Source organism: Haliotis rufescens, unplaced genomic scaffold (genome assembly GCF_023055435.1).
Source record: "Haliotis rufescens isolate VD_foot unplaced genomic scaffold, xgHalRufe1.0.p SCAF_8, whole genome shotgun sequence".
NCBI lineage: Eukaryota > Metazoa > Mollusca > Gastropoda > Lepetellida > Haliotidae > Haliotis > Haliotis rufescens.
This window is the reverse complement of record NW_025964372.1, coordinates 29374933-29396394: the sequence shown is the minus strand read 5'-3', so window position 1 is coordinate 29396394 and position 21462 is coordinate 29374933. Positions and strand designations below refer to the sequence as shown.

At 41.6% G+C, this 21462-nt stretch overlaps 1 protein-coding gene across 2 annotated transcripts; it reads left to right on the top strand.

Moving 5' to 3' along the window:
* Nucleotides 1–11106: 11106 nt before the first annotated feature.
* On the top strand, nt 11107–15386 carry LOC124126424 (perlucin-like protein). 2 transcript variants are annotated; one of them, XM_046489865.2, is made up of 4 exons: nt 11107–11185; nt 13112–13430; nt 13924–14106; nt 14421–15386. In XM_046489865.2, the coding sequence occupies exons 2-4, from the start codon at nt 13193–13195 to the stop codon at nt 14630–14632; spliced, it is 633 nt and encodes a 210-aa protein (XP_046345821.2). In that variant the 5' UTR covers nt 11107–11185; nt 13112–13192; the 3' UTR covers nt 14633–15386. The 2 variants fall into 2 exon arrangements, with proteins under 2 accessions (XP_046345821.2, XP_048245333.1); XM_048389376.1 differs by lacking the exon at nt 11107–11185 and adding an exon at nt 12673–12753.
* The last annotated feature ends 6076 nt before the right edge of the window (nt 15387–21462 follow it).

Below are 21462 nucleotides of genomic sequence, written 5' to 3'. Positions count from 1 at the left end.
GTCACTCGTTTCCCATCCATTGCGACAGTTCCGAAAAGATGTATTTAAGAAAAGGTAAATAATTTATGTCTTCCTTTTATAGCATCTATTATACATCGATATTAACTGCTAACAAGTTAACTCACCATCGATGTGACGCCATCGGCCCATGGATAATTGCAACAAATCGATAGTTTCAACAATCATTACAACTCATTCAGCACATCCATTGTCGTAAGAGGCGATTAACGAGATCGGGTGATCAGACTCGTTGGCTTGGATGAGGCTTGTCACCGTTTACCAATTGCTTAGATCGATGCTCATGATGTCAGTCACTGGTTTGCCTGGTCCATACATGATGTTATGAATACCCTCGTCATATAGCTGGGATATTGCTGGGCGCGGCGTACAACAAACGTACAAATAGAGAATAAAACTCCATGCATGAGAGGTTCATAGGGAACAGTTGGTTTCGACTCCCATGTGCTAGGTGTGCATGCTGTGTTGCTGATCTTCAAACCCGGATACGTTCCCTTTTCCTGATCATTAATACCCGTCTGCCTATCACTGACTGATGTGTGTTTGTTCGTTGTTTAATGCCACACCCATCAATATTCCAGCTGTATGAAGGCGGTCTGTAAATAATCGAGTCTGGACCAGACAACCCAGTGATTGATATAAGGAACAACGTCCCACACCAACGGGTTACAATGCAATCAATTAAGTCAATTAAGCCTGACTACACGATCCATTTAAATGCCCATTACTACCACCATTGCTAGGGACAGAACTATGGTGTTATGAAGCCTTATAAAACAGTTTCCCTTTCTTATCGCAAGTTGTTGATTCTGTTAATGTAAAATATTAATTTGATCGAATCCATACTGAGATACAAAGACAGAATACAATATAATATTCGTCCCCCCCCCCCCCCCCCCCCCCCCCCCCTCGCACATGCATATCAATTAAAGTAGTGATAATTCAAACACGATTGATTTCCAACTTGTCCTACCCAGTCACTGTCTGGGTGAAGTGAAGGATGAACAAGCACGCCTTTGTATTCATCATTCTCAGACTATAAAGTACCAAGCCTATCAATAATTGCTACGCGGTATAAGAATTGGTTGTTACAAAACAGCATGATGAAGAGCATTATAAGGAGACCGCCTCGTCTGTTTCATGTCGAGATCAATTCATAAAGATCAGGACCGCCTCCGTGGTCTAGTGGTAGAGCGTCCGCCCGGAGAGGGGAAGGTCCGGGGTTCGATCCCCGACCGCGTCATACCAAAAGACGTTAAAAGATGGTACTTGTTGTTACCCTGTCTGGCGCTCGGCATTAAGGGGATTAAACAAGGACTGGTCGGCTCGGAGTCAGTATACTGTGTCTGAGTGGTGTATTCATGTTAAACTGCGGCATGGTATCTCAGTGAGCTAGCACTATAAATCGGCAACAGTCCGGACTAGTACAAGCAGCCACACACATAGATACACGTGCATGCACGTCGTTATATTCTTGGACGCGACGTTAAACCCCATTTCACCTCACCACCTCATATTGTTCTCTATTTTGACTTGTATCGTATGTCCCTTTGTTTGTTCAGGTGATCAATTAACTTGCCCTTGCATGTGTTTGTGATGGGGGCCACCGATGGCGCAGGAAACGCTCACCTTTTGGGGAAAAACCTGGTATCCTCACTATGTGATAGTGATTCATAATCACATGCTCATGATACAGTCGGGTTCGCAGAGATTTCTTATGATTATGGACATGTTTTTATCGCTTTTATTTATTATTCAAAATGCAGTGATTTTATATCAGGACTCCTTCCAGCATATGAAAAGAACGTTTCGTATTAACATTACTCATGACGATTCATAACGAGATTCAAAACGAGGCGAAGAAGGTACAAATTTGGTTTGCCGTATACGTACAAACATGTTTACGTCCCTTTGCAAATTGGCCGCCGGCATCGAAGTTAACCATGTTGAGACAAGGAATGTTTTTTCCTAAGAAATTTGACATGTTAGGAATAAATTGTGTATGAGAGAAACGTTAATATGGTCAACTTGAAAGATTCACATAATTCAGTATGTGTCTGAATTATAACATGAAGTTGTTTCAGGCAACATAGAGTACCAGCTAAAAACGCCCTGCCGTTAAAGCATTCTAGACCACTAGGCTTACATATGTTTTATTCGGTACTCTACAACGCAGATGTTAAACACATTATAAATTATATATTATTAATTCAGAACTTTTACGAATTCCTACCTTCGTTTCAAGGGTTGTTACCAGAAACAAAAACTGTTAAAAGTGCATCATTGGTTTGTCTCAGTTGCCTTGAAGTCCAAATGACAAAACCCCATGCATGTACAACAACCAGACCTTGTAGACCCTACCACACCATGAATTCTATTGACATTTCAATTTCATTGGAGACAGTTGGTCCAGAGTAGTTTGCCTTCAAAGTTACTTGGAGCGTTCCCTAAAGGCATCCCGCTAACTTACCAGCAAGAAGTACACATGACTTATCAGACTGTCACTTTCCCCCCATTCCCATCCCTCACTACACATTGTCACTCGTCTCCAATCCCCACACTACACATCGTCACCTTGTCTCCCATCCCCACACTACACATCGTCACTTGTCTCCCATCCCAACACTAAACATTGTCTCTTTCCCCCCCCATCCCATCCCACACTACACATCGTCACTTGTTTCCCATCCCCACACTACACATTTTCACTTGTCTCCCATCCCCACACTACACATTGTCACTTGTCTTCCATCCCCACACTACACATCGTCACTTGTTTCCCATCCCCACACTACACATCGTCACTTGTCTCCCATCCCCACACTACACATCGTCACTTGTCTCCCATCCCCACACTACATATCGTCACTTGTCTCCCATCCCTACACTACACATTGTCATTTTTCCCCCATTCCCATCCCTCACTACACATCGTCACTTGTCTCCCATCCCTACACTACACATTGTCATTTTTCCCCCATTCCCATCCCTCACTACACATCGTCACTTGTCTCCCATCCCCACACTACACATTGTCACTTGTCTTCCATACCTACCCTATACATCGTCACTTGTTTCCCATCCCCACACTACACATCGTCACTTGTTTCCCATCCCCACACTACACATCGTCACTTGTCTCCCATCCCCACACTACACATCGTCACTTGTCTCCCATCCCCACACTACACATCGTCACTTGTCTCCCATCCCTACACTACACATTGTCATTTTTCCCCCATTCCCATCCCTCACTACACATCGTCACTTGTCTCCCATCCCTACACTACACATTGTCATTTTTCCCCCATTCCCATCCCTCACTACACATCGTCACTTGTCTCCCATCCCCACACTACACATTGTCACTTGTCTTCCATACCTACCCTATACATCGTCACTTGTTTCCCATCCCCACACTACACATCGTCACTTGTCTCCTATCCCCACACTACACATCGTCACTTGTCTCCCATCCCCATTCTACACATCGTCACTTGTCTCCCATCCCGACACTACACATCGTCACTTGTCTCCCATCCCCACACTACACATTGTCACTTGTCTCAAGTTCGAGCATATGGAGGCGATAGCGTTATGATCTTGGCTGGCATCTGCGGTCATCTGACAACGAGGCTGGTTTCGGGGAAGCATGACTGCTCAGCGATATAAGGACGAAGGTCTGCAACCATTGGTGAAGCCATTTATTCAACAACAACCACGTCATGTTCTTTTTCAGCATGATGCTACGCCGTATACTGCAAGGCTATAACAACCAACTTTCTGAATAACGTCTACATTCATGTCTTACCCTGGCCCGCCTTGTCTCCAGACATGAATCCGATTGAACACATATGGGGCCATCTTGACAGACAGTTAAGAAAACGAATCGTGGCACCAACCACCGTTAATTGTCTCATTGACGAATGGCAGTGAATCCCGCCCACCTTATCCGACGTCTAACGTCATCAATGCGTCGACGTGTTATGCCGTGAATTATTGCCCAAAGTTCGGGCGTTCCTCCCTGACACGGCGTGATATAACTGGAATACTGTTAAAAGCGGCGCAAAACCATACTCACTCACTCACTCACTATTGCCCAAAGTGGACACGAACGTCATTAATTGGACATTAGACACGCTTTTACTGCTTTTAAGCTTTTCCTCTCAACTGAATTTTGTAATTTTTTACCCCACGTGTCTTTGTGTCTGAGACTGACCGAAAGTTTATCATTGAATGAAACGAAACTTTCTGTACCTGATGGTCAATGATTACTCTAATGAATTATATACATATTGACTTTCTACATGCGTTTGTCAAACACGGTGTAAAGTTTCTTTTGGACATTAGTTTAGAATATAGCTTTATACTGAAAGATCATGACTTGAAGTTGTTGGTGTTGAAGAAACAGTCATTATAGTCCATACCCATTTTACATTTCGAAGCACTATGATCATTTAGTTGAATGGAAGGTTCACATAACAATACTTGCTTGCTTCTCGTTTAACCCGTGCTCAGCAATAATCATTTCTAAACCAGACAAACCAGTGATTGTTTAGGGTGTATTTATTTATGTTTGTTTGTTGTTTAACACTTGACGATATTCCAGCCATATGACGGCTGTCTGTAAATAATCGAATCTGGAGTAGACAATCCAGTGATTGATACCATGAGCATCGATCCACGCATATGACAAGCAATCCACCATTAAGTTACCTCGCACACCAAGCACAGGCAGCTGGGGACCCAATCTGCACGGGGCCAATACTATAAGAACAATCTCATAATGAAGATGTTCCACCACCAAAACTACAATCTCAGAATATTGTCATGATTGTAGATGTTGGATATGTACTTAATGTACGACCCGTGAAGATCCGGGGTAGAATAGGTCTTCAGCAACCCATGCTTGCCGGAAAAGTCGACTTTGCTTGTCGTAAGAGGCGACTAATGGGATCGGGTGGTCAGGCTCGCTGACTTGTTGATTACCATCCTATACCAATTGCTCATGATGTCAATCACTGGATTGTCTGGTCCAGACTCGATTATTTACAGACCGCCGTTATATACATGTAGCTGGAATATTGCTGAGTGCGGCGTTAAACAACAAATAAACACACAAAACTTAATGTAAATATTTATTAACAGTATGTATATATATCTTACATAAAGGTCATATTTAATATGTCATCAAACCTTTGTTTCCAAATTTCAAAGATAATAAGCGTGTCTTTACAAAATGTGACATTTCAGCTGAACGCTAGCTACCCCACTAACACAAGTATTTGGATTCTTCAACTCAGAAATGCTTACCCATCATTGTAAAATGCAATTTAAATATCTGGAAAAGTTCTACACATTACGAAGCATATTTCACAATGAACCCATAAAACAACATGACCACTGCTATTTATGTTGGCAATATTAAATATTAGTTTCCAATGTAAACACAAATTAAAGAGATATATAATCCAGCTATTAAATACCAACTTTGGTAAAAATCACAAAACTTGCATTTCTGTACATGCAAAGTTATCCTACTATCTAATAACACAAACAACGAAGCCATCAATGTACCTATTATGAAAACGAAAATGAAACACATACAAGTGTGACGTAGTCACATACACTTAATTTTCCGGGTAATATTATGTGTGAAACGACCAATTCACTGTCCCGTTCTTTGGGCATATTTCATGTTACAAATGCTGCAGTAAAACAACAAAATAATTTTGTTTGTGGCGAAACGTCTGTTTTTCGCAATGTATAATACATTTGGTTTTAATTTGATACAATAAATGCTACTTCGCAAATTATCATTTTGCCAAATGACTTGCAATATAAAGTGTTGAATCCACTCCTCACCTCAATTCCATTCTTTCATTCAGAACCAAAATTGTAATGATAATTTCACCGTCCGAATACTTATCATATCAGGTGGGGGCACATGTAGCCCAGTCGTCGAAGGCGCCGCAATTCGCTGTGAAGAGTCGCGTCCCTTGGACACACAAGAAACCTATGATCCGAATCCCGGTTCGCCCCGTTTTTCGATCTGTCAGCACCATACCCGTGCTCCTGTGTTTCACCGAAGTGGTAAACGGTTAAGACCTGCATCACTTCTGGCTTTCCTCCCACATTAAGCTGGCACGCCGTGTTATAACTGGAATACTGTTAAAAGCGGCGTAAACCCAACTCACTCACTCACTCACTCACACACTTACTCATATCAGGTAGAAAGAAGAACCAAAGAACGAATAATCACATCGATTTAGATTATTTGGCGTTGACCGGAGTGCTGTGAGTGTACAGGAGATATTGTGATTTTACGGGCGCATCAGATATTAAACTTGAGGACAGTCTAGTCACGAATGGTTCAAGAAAGTTGTTTATTTTCATCATACGTATGGTAGATACTACCAGGTACCACATCTCAAAATAGAGATCACATATCGGTATAACGTTCCCTTCTCTGAGTCGAATTGTGAAAAATGTCTGTCTGAACTCAATAAACACGTGTACCTTTAAAGAAGATTTACATTAAAGATATGGAATTAAACAAAGCATAACAAAACAAGTATTGTGAAGGAAAATGTTTTTCTTAAGTCAATATTTGTAGCCAAAAACGTTCAAAAGAGAGAGAAAGGTTATCCTATATTAAGACACAGCATTAAATCTGATATATAATCATTGCTGGTGGTTCAAGAGGCGGGGACAGGGGGTCTAACCCTGCTGGGGTGTCGTGAAGGGATCAGAGGCAGCGTGAGTTCCCATGATCCCCACCGAGGTGGCCTTGCTGCTGACTTATAGCCCATACTTTACAAAGTTGTAAATAATATTGTTATGTTAAAATATGTCTGCTTTTAAATGTAACTTTGTATTTATGACGCACTTAAAAACTTGTTCTCGTGGCTATATGGCTGACACAATGCGGATGCGACGTGAAGTTTTAACTCACTTGGTCACTTTATATGAAGCACATTACATATTTCCGTTAGTATACATGTATATCTCAATTTCTAGTACCGAATATAATATATAATATAAGGTCCTTTAACACAAAAGAAAGATGAAAGCTTGATAGGGCATACAAAACCAACCCATTTGGAAGTACGAATATTGGACTAATGAACGTGACTCAGTAAATGATGGACGCTTTATGGAATACCCAGGGAGAAAGTTAAGAATGGAGTGCATGTCCTAATTGCTTAAACACACATTTAAAGAATACATTTGATCAATTATGTACATTTTCTTCAAGTACTTTGCTCAACCAGTAATTCGGGTAAATGGCAGGAGGTTTAGTTCCGATACCGAATATATTTGCCGTTCTATTATGAATAAAACATTGTCCTGAAGTATTGTCCTATTGTAATGAATCAACAGGTGTCTGCACGGTTTTGATAATGATAACACATTATCCCTGTAGTTTCTCCAGATTCTCGATGATTAATTCTGACTCGATCGCCGATGGACAAGGTCGACGCCATATTTGTTTGTAAACACTGAAAGTAGTCCCTACCTGACCGTTCATATTTGCATCTTTATCCGTATATGACCCCAGCGGATACCATGTTTATCCGATGGCTTTATCCTGTCGAGAAACCTACCCAGTATATGATAAACAGATTTACACCGCAAGAGATGATTAAATTTTGAGACAAAGTTCAACATTGCGATGCACTTTAACATAACAAGATATATGTACCTTTGAAAGTCATAAGATGTATTCGGATAACGCAAAACACATTGCGATACACTGTAAACATACATTTTTACATTTCTTACGCGACACAGTTTATGTATTTTAGTGATATATTTGTAACCTGTGAAAGAAACCCTGTAAAATCAGATAATAAAGTGCAAACGACACAGCACTCAATATGCAAGATACATAGAGATTACTACACGAGTGTCTGTCAGATACCAATGATCTTACAACGAGTTGTTTCAAAACACATCTAACGAGCGAAAGCGAGTTAGATAAGCTTTGTAACAACGAGTTGTAAGATCAATGGTATCTGACAGGCACGAGTGAAGTAATCTGTTTCTTACACACCCTAAAATCGCACCTTTTTAGCATCGAATCTATTCTGATGATCGCAGTAACATAAGTGACGTCATCCTGTGTACTGCTTACTACTCATAAATAATGTGACCCTACACAAAAAGGTTTCCGCCATATCTGAGGATTATCAAGGCGATGATGATAATGCAAACTAGACAAAAACAAGGAATACGCTGGATGCCGAGTTAAAAGTTTACATTTCTAAGAAATTACCAAATATGTACAACAATGTTTACATGTACTTCCGTATGACATCACTAGAGGTGACCAACTTTTACAAAATGGCGTGTTCAATGACAATAATACGCGGGATTTCCAGAGGAGGATTTTTGTTGATTTGAGATCGTATATACATAAACGTGTCACGTAAGTAATCAGAAACATTCTGACAATCTGCGTACTGTTATTTGTTTACCATGTTTTTCAATGTAACAAAGAGAATAAGTCAGAAATTCAGTTAACTACCGTCATCGTTGTGCGTGATTTAGCGTCAGTCTTGGCGTCACACAGGACGGAAACTTTTACGGTTTCTGTTGAATTTACCACATCATTGTAATGTATATATTTGAAATTCAATAAAGACAACGATACTCTTCCCATGAATATTCTCAAACGCGTGATCGAGCCAATGTATGCAACAATTAGACAAAAGTACATCTAAAAATGCTACACAGTGTAAAATCTGAATTTTACTTTGATTACATTTCAACAAGTACAGTTTTCGAAGCACAGTGTTCGTTTCCACACCTAATTTATTTCGCATGATTTCATCTAGATAATTTGCATTGTCGACAAAGACCATTTGTCATTTTTTTCTTAAATGTATGAGGAATTCAGGGATGCATGTATAGCAGCTGAATTTGAAATATACCTGTTCGAATAGGCGTCTCATAACCGGCATTTTGTAAATACAATGCCTAAAATGACAGCAAATGATAAACAGAAGGGGGGATTCAAAACTGTGAAGTGTATTAGTTCTAGTGATGTATTTTGAATTTTATTCGACAGATGTGTCGCTGTGGCATCCAGGGGGTTTACACTCGATAAAGATAACGTTGATAATAACAATGTAACTGATAATAATAACAAACAAACTCGCAGACGAAGACGAGTTTGTTTATTATTATTATTATTATTAATTACACGGTCCTGTGGTTCAACACAGACGTAGGTGAACATTCGACTGAAGCATGAGCAACTTATCAATGACTTACAATCAGAAAAGTAGTCTGTCACCATCTGACCTCATGTCATCACCATGGAGTAGCCAATCACGGGCCTAGAGTTCGACCTCACACATATGTTTGAAACCAGTTATCTCACCCACACCTGTGTAAGAAATAGTTGTCTCTGTAGTTGTATCTGCATTGTTTGCCTAACTGGACGGGGACACGGACAGTCCTTTAACAGTGTCGCTTCGTCCGACCTACCACCCGCCATCACGTTTAAGTTTCAGGTGAGGTGATGAGATGAAATGGGGTTTAACGTCGCGTCTAAGATTATTGCACTTATATAGCGACGTGTTTGTGTTGTGTGTGTTTGAAATGTTTTGAAAGCTTCACTGGGAGTTTGAACAACTTCTGAGCAAGAGTCAAATGTAAAGGAGCATACTCGATTGTACCTCAAAAGTGAAATATAGACATCAAAGGCTGGATGAGCTGGTGAATTGCTCGACTTAAAGGGAAAGTTGAGTTTTGAAAAGTGGTAACCATCCTTCTTTTCACACAGTCTTGTTGCGAGTGTTTACCACTCTGATCTTTATGAGGTAGGGAGGTGAAATGGGGTTTGACGTCGCGTCCAAGAATATAGCGACGTGCATGCACGTGTATCTATGTGTGTGGCTGCTTGTACTAGTCCGGACTGATGCCGATTTATAGTGCTAGCTCACTGAGATACCATGCCGCAGTTTAACATGAATACCCCAATCAGACACAGTATACTGGCTCAGAGCCGACCAGTCCTTGTTTCAGCCCCTTAATGCCGAGCTCCAGACAGGGTAACAACAAGTGCCATCTTTAAGTTTTGCAACTTGGGCATTTGTGTTAACACAAACCATGTCAACTTGTGGCAGGTCTGACACTAGTCATAACATCAGGTTGACACGTGTCATAACAAGTTCCAGACACAACAATAAGTTAGATGTGATGGCTTCATTCACCTTAGGGTGGTCACAATCATGGATTCTCTCAAACATGAACAACGCGCTGTAATAAGGTTCCTTACCAAGGAGGGATGCAAAGTAAAAGAAATCCATGATCGCATGTGTAAAGTGATGGGTAAGGATGCTCCAGACTATTCCACAGTTTACCGTTGGTCTCTACAGTTTAAAAGGGGCAGGGAGTCCAAAGACGATGATCCAAGGTCAGGCAGGCCTTCAGATGCCACCCAACCGGAAACCATTACTGCTATAGAAAGAAGAATTGGTTTGACCGACGAGTGGAAGTATCTGAACTATCTAGGGAATTCCAAATATCAGTTGGTATGTCCAAGGTATCTGCAAGATGGGTACCTAGAAACCTCAGAGCTCCAGATCGCCATCAGAGAACTGAAAGTTGTCGAGACCTCCTGGATCTTTATACTGCTGATGAAGCCGGATTTCTTTCTCGTCTAGTGACGGGTGATGAAACATGGATGCACCACTGGGACCCAAAAATTAAATTGAAATCCATGGAATGGAAGCACCCCAATTCTCCGCCTCCGAGGAAGTTTCGCACTCAACTATCGGCTGGCAAGGAAATCGCCACCATATTTTGGGATGCAAGAGGAATATTACTGATTGATTACATGCCACAAAAAACTACAATCAATGGACAGTATTATGCTAATGTAATGAATGAATTGCGAAAATCTATTCACCAGAAACGCCGTGGGATGTTAACACGTGGTATTCTACTTTTGCATGACAACGCTCCGGTTCATAAGTCGAGAATTGCACAGGACTGATTATTCTCTAGCGTTGACGTTTTATGTTTAAAGTAGTTATTGATTTCCACGGTGTGTTGTTCAGACAGTTTACAAGAGGATTATAATCGATGCTCACACCGAAATCAGCTCACTTCACTCAGGCGGACCCAACCAGACAAGACATTGGTACAGATTAACGTATGTATGACGTTTCCTCAATGTGTTATAATATGTTGTGTTATTGCTATATTTTATCATATTTGAATATACACTGGCTACCTATTCAGAAACTTTGACCCAGTTTGGTAAGAAGTAAAAATTCAGTGAATATAAGTGTATTACTGTGTGCGTCCTACATCGATGACGTTAAGGTATTGAGAGGAGGATGCATTTGGAATTTGAATCAATCTCCAGTCTTTTTATCATTTTGAGAACATGCATTCATGAATATCTTGGTAATGTGCTAACGAGTTAACATAATTCAATGTTATGTTTTCGCTGAATTTTTACAATGGTCGCAGTGATTTTTTAATACTGCAGTGGGATACTTTGCATTTATGTTGAATTGTTGCAGATTATATATTTTAACATCATTGGTTCCATCTCAACGGATCCGACAAATTCCCGTTGTATATACTGCAAGAATGTAAATGGGGCTGTGTGAAATGGCAACATATCGTTTAGACTATTCCGAGCCGATTGGGCAGTTATGGGCAGTTATAATGCATGATCATTAGTTTCACCCCTGCTGTCAGGTTGCAACTGCAGTTTCACATTAAACCGACTGCTCTGTACATTATTTCAGTTTAATATCTTCATTTTATAGAGTAGTATTTATTTCATATGCCATATGCCTACTCGTTTATGAAGCAGTAGTACTTTTCCGTATAAAGGATTTAGGGTCCAGTGAAATCCGACATTGAACCAACGATAGACATATATTATCACGCGATATGCCACGGAGAGTCACGGGCCACCAAACTGTGGATGCCCGTGTCTGTAATAAAACACAAGATGAGATTGGATTAAATGGCCGAGGGTGTGCGGATACTAGTGGGCTACTAAGCTGCTAATTGTGTATACCATGGCCACCGCTACTGCTGTCTGGCTTCCACGGTAGCATATTTAAACGCTACCATTGTTTGGCAACTACCTTACTACCGAAAGCAGCTACCGCTGCTGGCCTAAGTCAGACTACCGCTGCCCGGCTCCAGGTAGCCGGCCAAAGCAGATACCACTGCCTGGTCCCATTAGTAAAATCATTGTCGCGACTACCGCCGCGGCCCCAACTGTCAGCTACCGCTTGACAAGACGACTTCCGCCGCCCGGCCCATATTCGTGGAAATTGGTTGCCCAACATAAGTTATTTGACGATTCCCTGGCTGAAAAGTCGGGAAAGACAAGGTTCCCACTGAGAAGCAGGTAACCCCAGAAAGGTTCCCACTGAAAAGCAGGTAGCCTTATGCACGAGTATTAATTTGGAAGCAAGTTAATTTGTTACCAGCAGTGTAGCCCACAAGGACCCCACACACCTCGACATAGTTTATTGTTGAGACAGTTATTCGCATATACACATATATACAGCTATGTAGAAGTCATGTTTATTTACATATATCAGAATTATTTAATAGGTAGCCATTTACATATAAACAAGCGCCCTGAAAACCTATTTTACATATGTACAGGTTTATTTACATTCATAAAATCTGCTCTGCTGGTACCTGTAATAGAAGAACGCCGAAGAAAAGAAGTGATTAGAATTCCAGGTGAGGAGGACACATACCGGATGAAAAGGAAAGAAAAGGAGTGGCGAGCTGGGCGGGTGGGTGGGAAAGCGATTAGATACAGCGAAACCTGTGTGTACTTAAAGAGAGACGGTGCGTGAATTGTGGACTATATGTAACAAAGTAGGGATGATGCTTGTGTAGGATTATTGCCCTGGTCACGGTGCAGGGCGCTGACCCGGGGGTGATTCAGTTACAAGGGGTGATTAGGTTACGGGCGTAATTAGCCAATACGCGCGATAAAGTCATTTTGTAGTGACTACTAAACGTAATTACTTGTGTCCAAGTTCTGTCAGCATCCTCGATGGTGTTACTGAATTCATCCCTGTATTTGTTTCAGGATTACCTCTCCACGGTGAGAACGAGATTTAATAAAGGACCCTATCTGTGACAACCCCTGATCATCATATCAGTAAACAACATGGGATGTTCTGAAATGACCGTGTCCTCGTTATCTACTGGTCAGATGCCCCCGTCCCTACCCCCAGCGACCCCTGCCTTGCCCCGGGCAGACTGTGTCTCTTTGTGTTTCCTCAGTGCATACTGTACCACAATGTTCTACAACAAGGAAACCAAGTCTTGTCATCTGATGGAAGGCTTCAAACAGACACAGCTGGTTGCCACCTCCGAGCCCATTGAACACCTGGTGTTGGGTAAAGGTAAGATTTGTGATCTTTCACCAAGAAAGTTGTTTTTCAAGGAAATGAAACTCGTGTATGGGGATCGTTCTAGCTAAAAAAAGTCCATGAAGACCTATGATATTTCGTGTGTGAAATGTTAATGTTTGGGACAAGGGTATCATACACAAACTTAACTCGTGTGGCATCAGTGGGAAATAATTAAAATGGTTCAAGAGTTGTTTAGAAAACAGAGTTCAGAAGGTAACTTATCACAGTTAGAGTTCTAATGAAAATCTAGTGATGGCTGGAGTCACACAAGGTTCAGTATTGTGGCCTCTATTGTTGCTTATTTATATACTGTAAATGATATTGCAGCAGGTATTGAGAGTAATAATATGTGGGGCGGTTCATGGTACTAGTCACTGCAATATATATGTCGAAACAAGCCCATTTCTGGTGTCCCCCGCCGTGATATTGCTGGAATATTGCTAAAAGCGGCGTTAAACCATACTCACTCATTCATTTATTGCAGCTCCTTGCCCAGTCAAGTCAGGTTATCTATACAGCCGGAGACTGAACATGTGTTACAAGAAGCACACCGACCTTAAAGAGTGGCCTGACGCCAAGACAGCATGCTCAGCAGTGGGGAGCTACCTCGTCATCATCAACAGCGCTGAACGGAACCAATTCATGTACGACATTGCGGCAGATATAGGTAGGTCATACGGAACATTCACAAAATTATTTGACTGATATGCATTACAGTTTGGATCTTTGTTAGATCAAGTATATGAGTGAGTGAGTGAATTTCCAAGTGAGTGAACGGCAACCAGGCAAAGGAATGACTGAACGCAAGAGCATTGACTGATATTAGGATAGAATAAAACAGAGTTCCCTATCAATTAAATGAAGTATAACAGGAGACCTGACCTTGCAATAACTTCTGTCGAGTTTCTGCAACTGGCAGTTGTAAGTGCTTTGTCAAAAACTAACATAAAAAAATGTTCATCAAACTCATTTCTATCACAGGGTCGTTTTGGACGAGCGGGAATATACTGGAATCATCATGGAGATGGGGAGACAACTCTTCAATTGTTGAGCCCACATTCTGGAGCCCCGGGGAACTCGATCAATTTGAAGCCCAAAAATGTCTGACCTTCTGGGACCCGAGCCTTCCCAACAGCTGGCACACCGCTCCATGCAGTTACCGTGTGCCCTTTGTCTGTGAACTAGCGATGTAGACAGTTGCTGACACACATTAAAGTGATCTACTATTTAATATTCTTGTGATATGTTTGGATTATCCCCCTGACTATGTAACTGGCATAATCGTAACTGTCTCGCTAAACAAAACTGAAGGAATGCTGTTGCGTCCTTCAGTGATGCTGGGATTCGCTGATCGTCTGTTCGAATCCCAAATTCGTCCTGACAATATTTGTCCTGATTTTGATCCTTACTGAGACAGAATCATACCCGTGGTTGGTTCAGAACAAGTCCCCAAACTTCACTTGATGAGCCCATATTCTGGAAGAACCGGACGTTGATAGTGCAGCCCAACAATGTCTGGCCTTCTGGGACCCGAGCCTCTCCAACAACTGAAAATTTAGTAACTGTTACAGACATATGAAGGGCCATGTCTAAGAAAAGGCTGTGTAGAAACCTTTGTGCTTCAGTAACATACGTGTGAGGCGTCATATATAGTTATACAGCAAATGGACGGGACCCCCAAACAGTTCGTTATATCCGTCTGTTCGGTATAAGCGTGTTCGTTATAAACGTAGTTTACTGTACTTCAATATATTTGTAATTTGCGAAAGCCATTATCTGTTGAAGAAAAGCACACGAGAGTTTAAAACCCCTCCTCTATTATCAGTCAATCAATACTCAACAACAAAAGTTCTTGTGACCAATATTTTAATGTATTTTTCAAACAAGTAAAGTTCGGTTTTCAATATTGTAGTACCTGTAGGTCAATTCCTACAGAAAAGCATGCATTCCATGCCAAAGTTGACTTTTTATGCAAGCCCCATGCATTTGACTACCCAAGAATGGGTATAAAAATATGTGCGTTAACGGGATTCCATATGCATTGTTTTGCATCGTGCTGACAACAACCACTCAGAAAAACAACAAAAATACGCAATTATTCAACATTACGAAATGCCACGCCTGTCCGAAAATGAGCGTCTGCGAGCCATTGGTATGCTTGAAGCAGGATCGAGTCAACGTGATGTTGCAAGACAATTAAACGTCCACAGAAACACCATTTGGTGTTTATTGCAACGTTGGCAACAGATGAATGCAGTCAGAGACCATCCTCGGAGTGGCAGGCCACGCGTAACCAATAATCGACAAGACAACTGGATTCGAACAACACACCTACGAAATCGATTCCAGCCAGCAACAGTGACTGCAAGAAGCATCCCTGGCCTTCGACGAATATCTTCACAAACCGTACGTCGTCGCCTCAGATGTGCAGGGATTATCGCCAGAAGACCCGCCAGACGTCCCATTTTGACAGGAAACCACCGTCAAGCACGTTTACAGTGGTGCAGACAGCGTCTACGCTGGACGGCCATGCAGTTGGGACAAGTTCTATTCACTAACGAGTCTCGTTTTCATCTTAGCCAAGGCGATGGGCGGATTCGAGTGTACCGACGTCGAGGTGAAAGTTACGTCAATCATTGTGTCATGGAAGAAGATCGGTTCGGGGGCGGCAGCGTTATGGTATGGGTGGGATAACAGCAAGACAGAGGACCCGTTTGATAGTGGTAGAGGGAAATCTCAATGGACAGCGCTACCGTGACGAGATCATCGGCCCTGTTGTTCTACTGTTTTTGCGTCGTCATGGCCCAGGCATTACCTTTCAACATGACAACGCCCGGCCTCATATTGCTCGACTTGTTCAGGATTCCCTTCAACAAAACAACGTGAATGTCATCCCCTGGCCGACTCGCTCCCCTGATCTCTCACCAATCGAGCACATGTGGGATGAGATAGTTGGCGCCTTCGACGTCAACCACGTGTTCCACAGACACTCTAGGAACTTCGAAACATGCTCCAGCAGATATGGACAGATATCCCACACCAGACGCCTGGTCCATTCCATGAGACGAAGATGTGTTGCTGGCATCGCAACCAGAGGTTGACACACACGCTATTGATTTGTAAATTGACATTTTAGCATGTTCCTTTTTTAAAAATATGAAATCACGCATTTTCTAAAGTCCGCATGGCAAATTAAACCAGTTGATCACTTACGGTAGTCTTTTATCTGTTGCAATCCGAAATTGTTTCAGATTTGGTAAAAAACATAACTTTGCATTAAATCTTATTCAATGTCACAGGAACTTTTGTTATTCAATATATAATCAGTTAACGTTATGTCTGATGGTCTTATTTTATATGTCTATATTGCCTATACCTTTAGTACGCATCATTGTGTTTGATCCAAAGGCCTTGGATACAATAAACTGAATTGAACTGAACTATCATTATTTTTGCAAGAAAGTACCTCCTTTTTTGTTAAAGGTATATTTGTAGTCGCCATTCGGCTTGTGGAGTTTCTACGAAATAACGAGCGTGTATAAGTGAACTGTATATTCCACAAATCACATGCCATGCCAGAGTAGTTTGGTTTTAATGCAAATTTAGGTAAAACAGTTTTTGCTTGGCATGATTACAAGACATTTTCATTTTAACCTTGGCGAGTAGTAACCCTGAAACGTCGTCACAAAGAATAAAGAAGTTGCTATTATATAATAAATCGCAGATACATAATCGTAGGACATCTGGATTGTACGATTCCGACTATATCATGACAATGTGTTTAAGAAACACTATAATACAGTAATGATAGCAGGTGTTCACAAACACAATGTCAATGTTTCACCTGAAAATACACGGGAGCAAGTCAAAATAGGGAATTGCATTGGACATATTTTCCCCTCTGATGCGTCAAATTGTCACGTGTTTACCATCCCACACTAAACATAGTGACTTGTCTCCTATTCCCACATTAATATTGTGACTTGTCTCCTATCGCCACACTAAACATTGTTACTTGTCCCCTATCCCCACACTAAACATTGTGACTTGTCTCCTATCCCCATACTAAACATTGTGACTTGTCTCCTATTCCCAGATTAATATTGTGACTTGTCTCCTATCCCCACACTAAACATTGTTACTTGTCTCTTATCCCCACACTAAACATTGTTACTTGTCTCCTATCCCCACACTAAACATTGTTACTTGTCTCCTATCCCCACACTAAACATTATGACTTGTCTCCCATCCACACTAAACATTGTTACTTGTCTCCCATCCCACACTAAACATTGTTACTTGTCTCCTATCCCCACACTTAACATTGTTACTTGTCTCCTATCCCCACACTTAACATGGTAACTTGGATCCTATCCCCACACTAAACATTGTGACTTGTCTCATATCCCCACACTTAACATTGTTACTTGTCTCCTATCCCCACACTAAACATTGTGACTTGTCTCCTATCCCCACACTAAGCATTGTGACTTGTCTCCTATCCCCACACTAAACATGGTGACTTGTCTCCTACCCAACACTAAACATTGTGACTTGTCTCTTATCCCCACACTAAACATTGTTACTTGTCTCCTATCCCCACACTAAACATTGTGACTTGTCTCCTATTCCCAGATTAATATTGTTACTTGTCTCCTATCCCCACACTAAACATTGTTACTTGTCTCTTATTCCCACACTAAACATGGTGACTTGTCTCCTATCCCCACACTAAACATTGTGACTTGTCTCCTCTCCCCACACTAAACGTTGTTACTTGTCCCCTATCCCCACACTAAACATTGTTACTTGTCTCCTATCCCCACACTAAACATTGTTACTTGTCTCCTACCCAACACTTAACATTGTTACTTGTCTCCTATCCCCACACTAAACATGGTGACTTGTCTCCTATCCACACTAAACATTGTTACTTGTCTCCTATCCCCGCACTTAACATTGTTACTTGTCTCCTATCCCACACTAAACATGGTGACTTGTATCCTATCCCCACACTCAACATTGTGACTTGTCTCCTATCCCCACACTAAACACTGTGACTTGTCTCCTATCCCCACACTAAACATTGTGACTAGTCTCCTATCCTCACACTAAACATTGTGACTTATCTCCTATCCCCATACTAAACATTGTGACTTGTCTCCTATCCCCACACTAAACATTGTGACTTGTCTCTTATCCCCACACTAAACATGGTGACTTGTCTCCTATCCCCACACTAAACATGGTGACTTGTCTCTTATCCCCACACTAAACATTGTGACTTGTCTCCTATCCCCACACTAAACATGGTGACTTGTCTCCTATCCCCACACTAAACATGGTGACTTGTCTCTTATCCCCACACTAAACATGGTGACTTGTCTGCTATCCCCACACTAAACATGGTGACTTGTCTCTTATCCCCACACTAAACATGGTGACTTGTCTCCTATCCCCACACTAAACATGGTGACTTGTCTCTTATCCCCACATTGTGACTTGTCTCCTATCCCCACACTAAATATTGTGATTTGTTTCCTATCCCCACACTAAACATTGTGACTTGTCTCCTATCCCCATACTTAACATTGTGACTTGTCCCCTATCCCCACACTAAACATTGTGACTTGTCTCTTATCCCCACACTAAACATGGTGACTTGTCTCCTATCCCCACACTAAACATTGTGACTTGTCTCTTATCCCCACACTAAACATGGTGACTTGTCTCCTATCCCAAAACTAAACATGGTGACTTGTCTCCTATCCCCACAGTAAACATTGTGATTTGTTTCCTATCCCCACACTAAACATTGTGACTTGTATCCTATCCCCACACTCAACATGGTGACTTGTATCCTATCCCCACACTCAACATTGTGACTTGTCTCCTATCCCCACACTAAACACTGTGACTTGTCTCCTATCCCCACACTAAACATTGTGACTAGTCTCCTATCCTCACACTAAACATTGTGACTTATCTCCTATCCCCATACTAAACATTGTGACTTGTCTCCTATCCCCACACTAAACATTGTGAATTGTCTCTTATCCCCACACTAAACATGGTGACTTGTCTCCTATCCCCACACTAAACATGGTGACTTGTCTCTTATCCCCACACTAAACATGGTGACTTGTCTCCTATCCCCACACTAAACATGGTGACTTGTCTCCTATCCCCACACTAAACATTGTGACTTGTCTCTTATCCCCACACTAAACATGGTGACTTGTCTCCTATCCCCACACTAAACATGGTGACTTGTCTCCTATCCCCACACTAAACATTGTGATTTGTTTCCTATCCCCACACTAAACATTGTGACTTGTCTCCTATCCCTACCTTACACACTATCACTTGTTTCCCATCCCTACCCTACACATTGTCAATTGTTTCCCATCCCTACCCTACACATTGTCAATTGTTTCCCATCCCTTGCGACAGTTCTGAAAAGATGTTTTTAAGAAACCTTTAGTTATTCATGTTTTCCTTTTATTTCATCTAATACGTCGATGGTAACTACAAACATACATGTATTACTTTACGATCGATGTGTCGCCATCCCCCGAGGATACATGTAAGTGCAACCCGTCGATAGTTTCAACAATCTTTACAACCCATTCAGCAGACAAATACTTGTCGTGAAATTCGATTAACGGAATCGGGTGGTTATTGTCGTTGGCGTGGTTCATGCTTGCCACCGTCTACCAAATGCGTAGATCGATGCTCATGATGTCAGTCACTGGTTTGTCTGGTCCATATTTGATGTTATAAGGACCGCCATCATATAGCTGGAATATTGCTGAGCGCGGCATTACAACAAACGAAAAAGAGAGACATAAAACACCATGCATGACAGATTCATAGGGAACAGTTGGTTTCGAGTCCCAGGTGCGGCATGCAGTATTGCTTTATCTTCAAACCGGGATACGTCCGCTTATTTTGATCATTTTATACCCGTCTGACTGATCACAGAGTGATGTTTGTTTCTTGCGTAATGCCACACCCATCACTATTCCAGCTACATGAAGGCGATATGTAAATAATCCAGTCTGGAACAGACAAACCAGTGATTGATGTAATGAACAACGTCCAACACCATCGGGTAACGATGCAATCAATTCAGTCAAAACGCCTGACAACACGTTCCATTTCAAGGCCCATTACTACACCATAGGTTGCTTGGGGCAGACATTGAGCCTTATTTAGCCTTATGACTCCCTTTCTTGCCGACCCGTGAAGATCCGCGGAAGTATAGGCCTTCAGCAACCAATGCTTGCCGTAAAAGGCGACTATGCTTGTCGTATTTCTTATGATACAAAAGCTGCAGTAAAACAACAAAATAATTGTTTTGGTGGTGAAAAGTCTGTTTTTCGCAGTGTATGATACATTTGGTTTTGATTTGATACAATAAATGCTACTTCGCACATTTTTATCTTGCCAAATGTCTTGCAATATAATGTGTGGAATCCACTTCCCACCTCAATTCCATTCTTTCATTCAGGACCAAAATTGTAATGATAATTTCACCGAATACTCATCATATCAGTAGGGGGCACGGGTGGCCCAGTCGCTGTGCAGAGTTGCGTCCCTTGGGCACGACAGAAACCTATGATTGTGGGTTCGAATCCCGGTTCGCCCCGATTATGTTTCTAGGTTTGTCAGCACCATACCCGTGATCGTGGGTTTCACCGAAGTGGTAAACGTCTGAGACCTGCATCTCTTCGGGAAGTTTTTCATTGTGTGAAGGTAAAATGCGGGACAAAGGGTGATGCGCGAACTTTCCATGGCTCTAAGTTCTTTGCCATAACGTATATTGAAACAGGGCTCTGCTGGCAGTATCAACAGTATATATTTAATCAATAAAACTAAACATGTTACAAATTTTGTGTATTTTTAGACAAGGTAAAAGAAAACAAATGAATCAATAGATAACGCATCTGTTGAAATACAAATGTTTGCTTGTGTCATGTTATTGAAAACATAAAGTTAGCTTGCTCCAGATGTTGGAAAA

Bases quoted from the DNA above. Each gene is read 5' to 3' on its own strand.
- LOC124126424 (XM_046489865.2), top strand. From the start codon at position 13,193: ATGGGATGTTCTGAAATGACCGTGTCCTCGTTATCTACTGGTCAGATG. The intron at 13,431-13,923 runs GTAAGATTTGTG...CATTTATTGCAG, and splicing joins ACACCTGGTGTTGGGTAAAG to CTCCTTGCCCAGTCAAGTCA. The intron at 14,107-14,420 runs GTAGGTCATACG...TTTCTATCACAG, and splicing joins CGACATTGCGGCAGATATAG to GGTCGTTTTGGACGAGCGGG.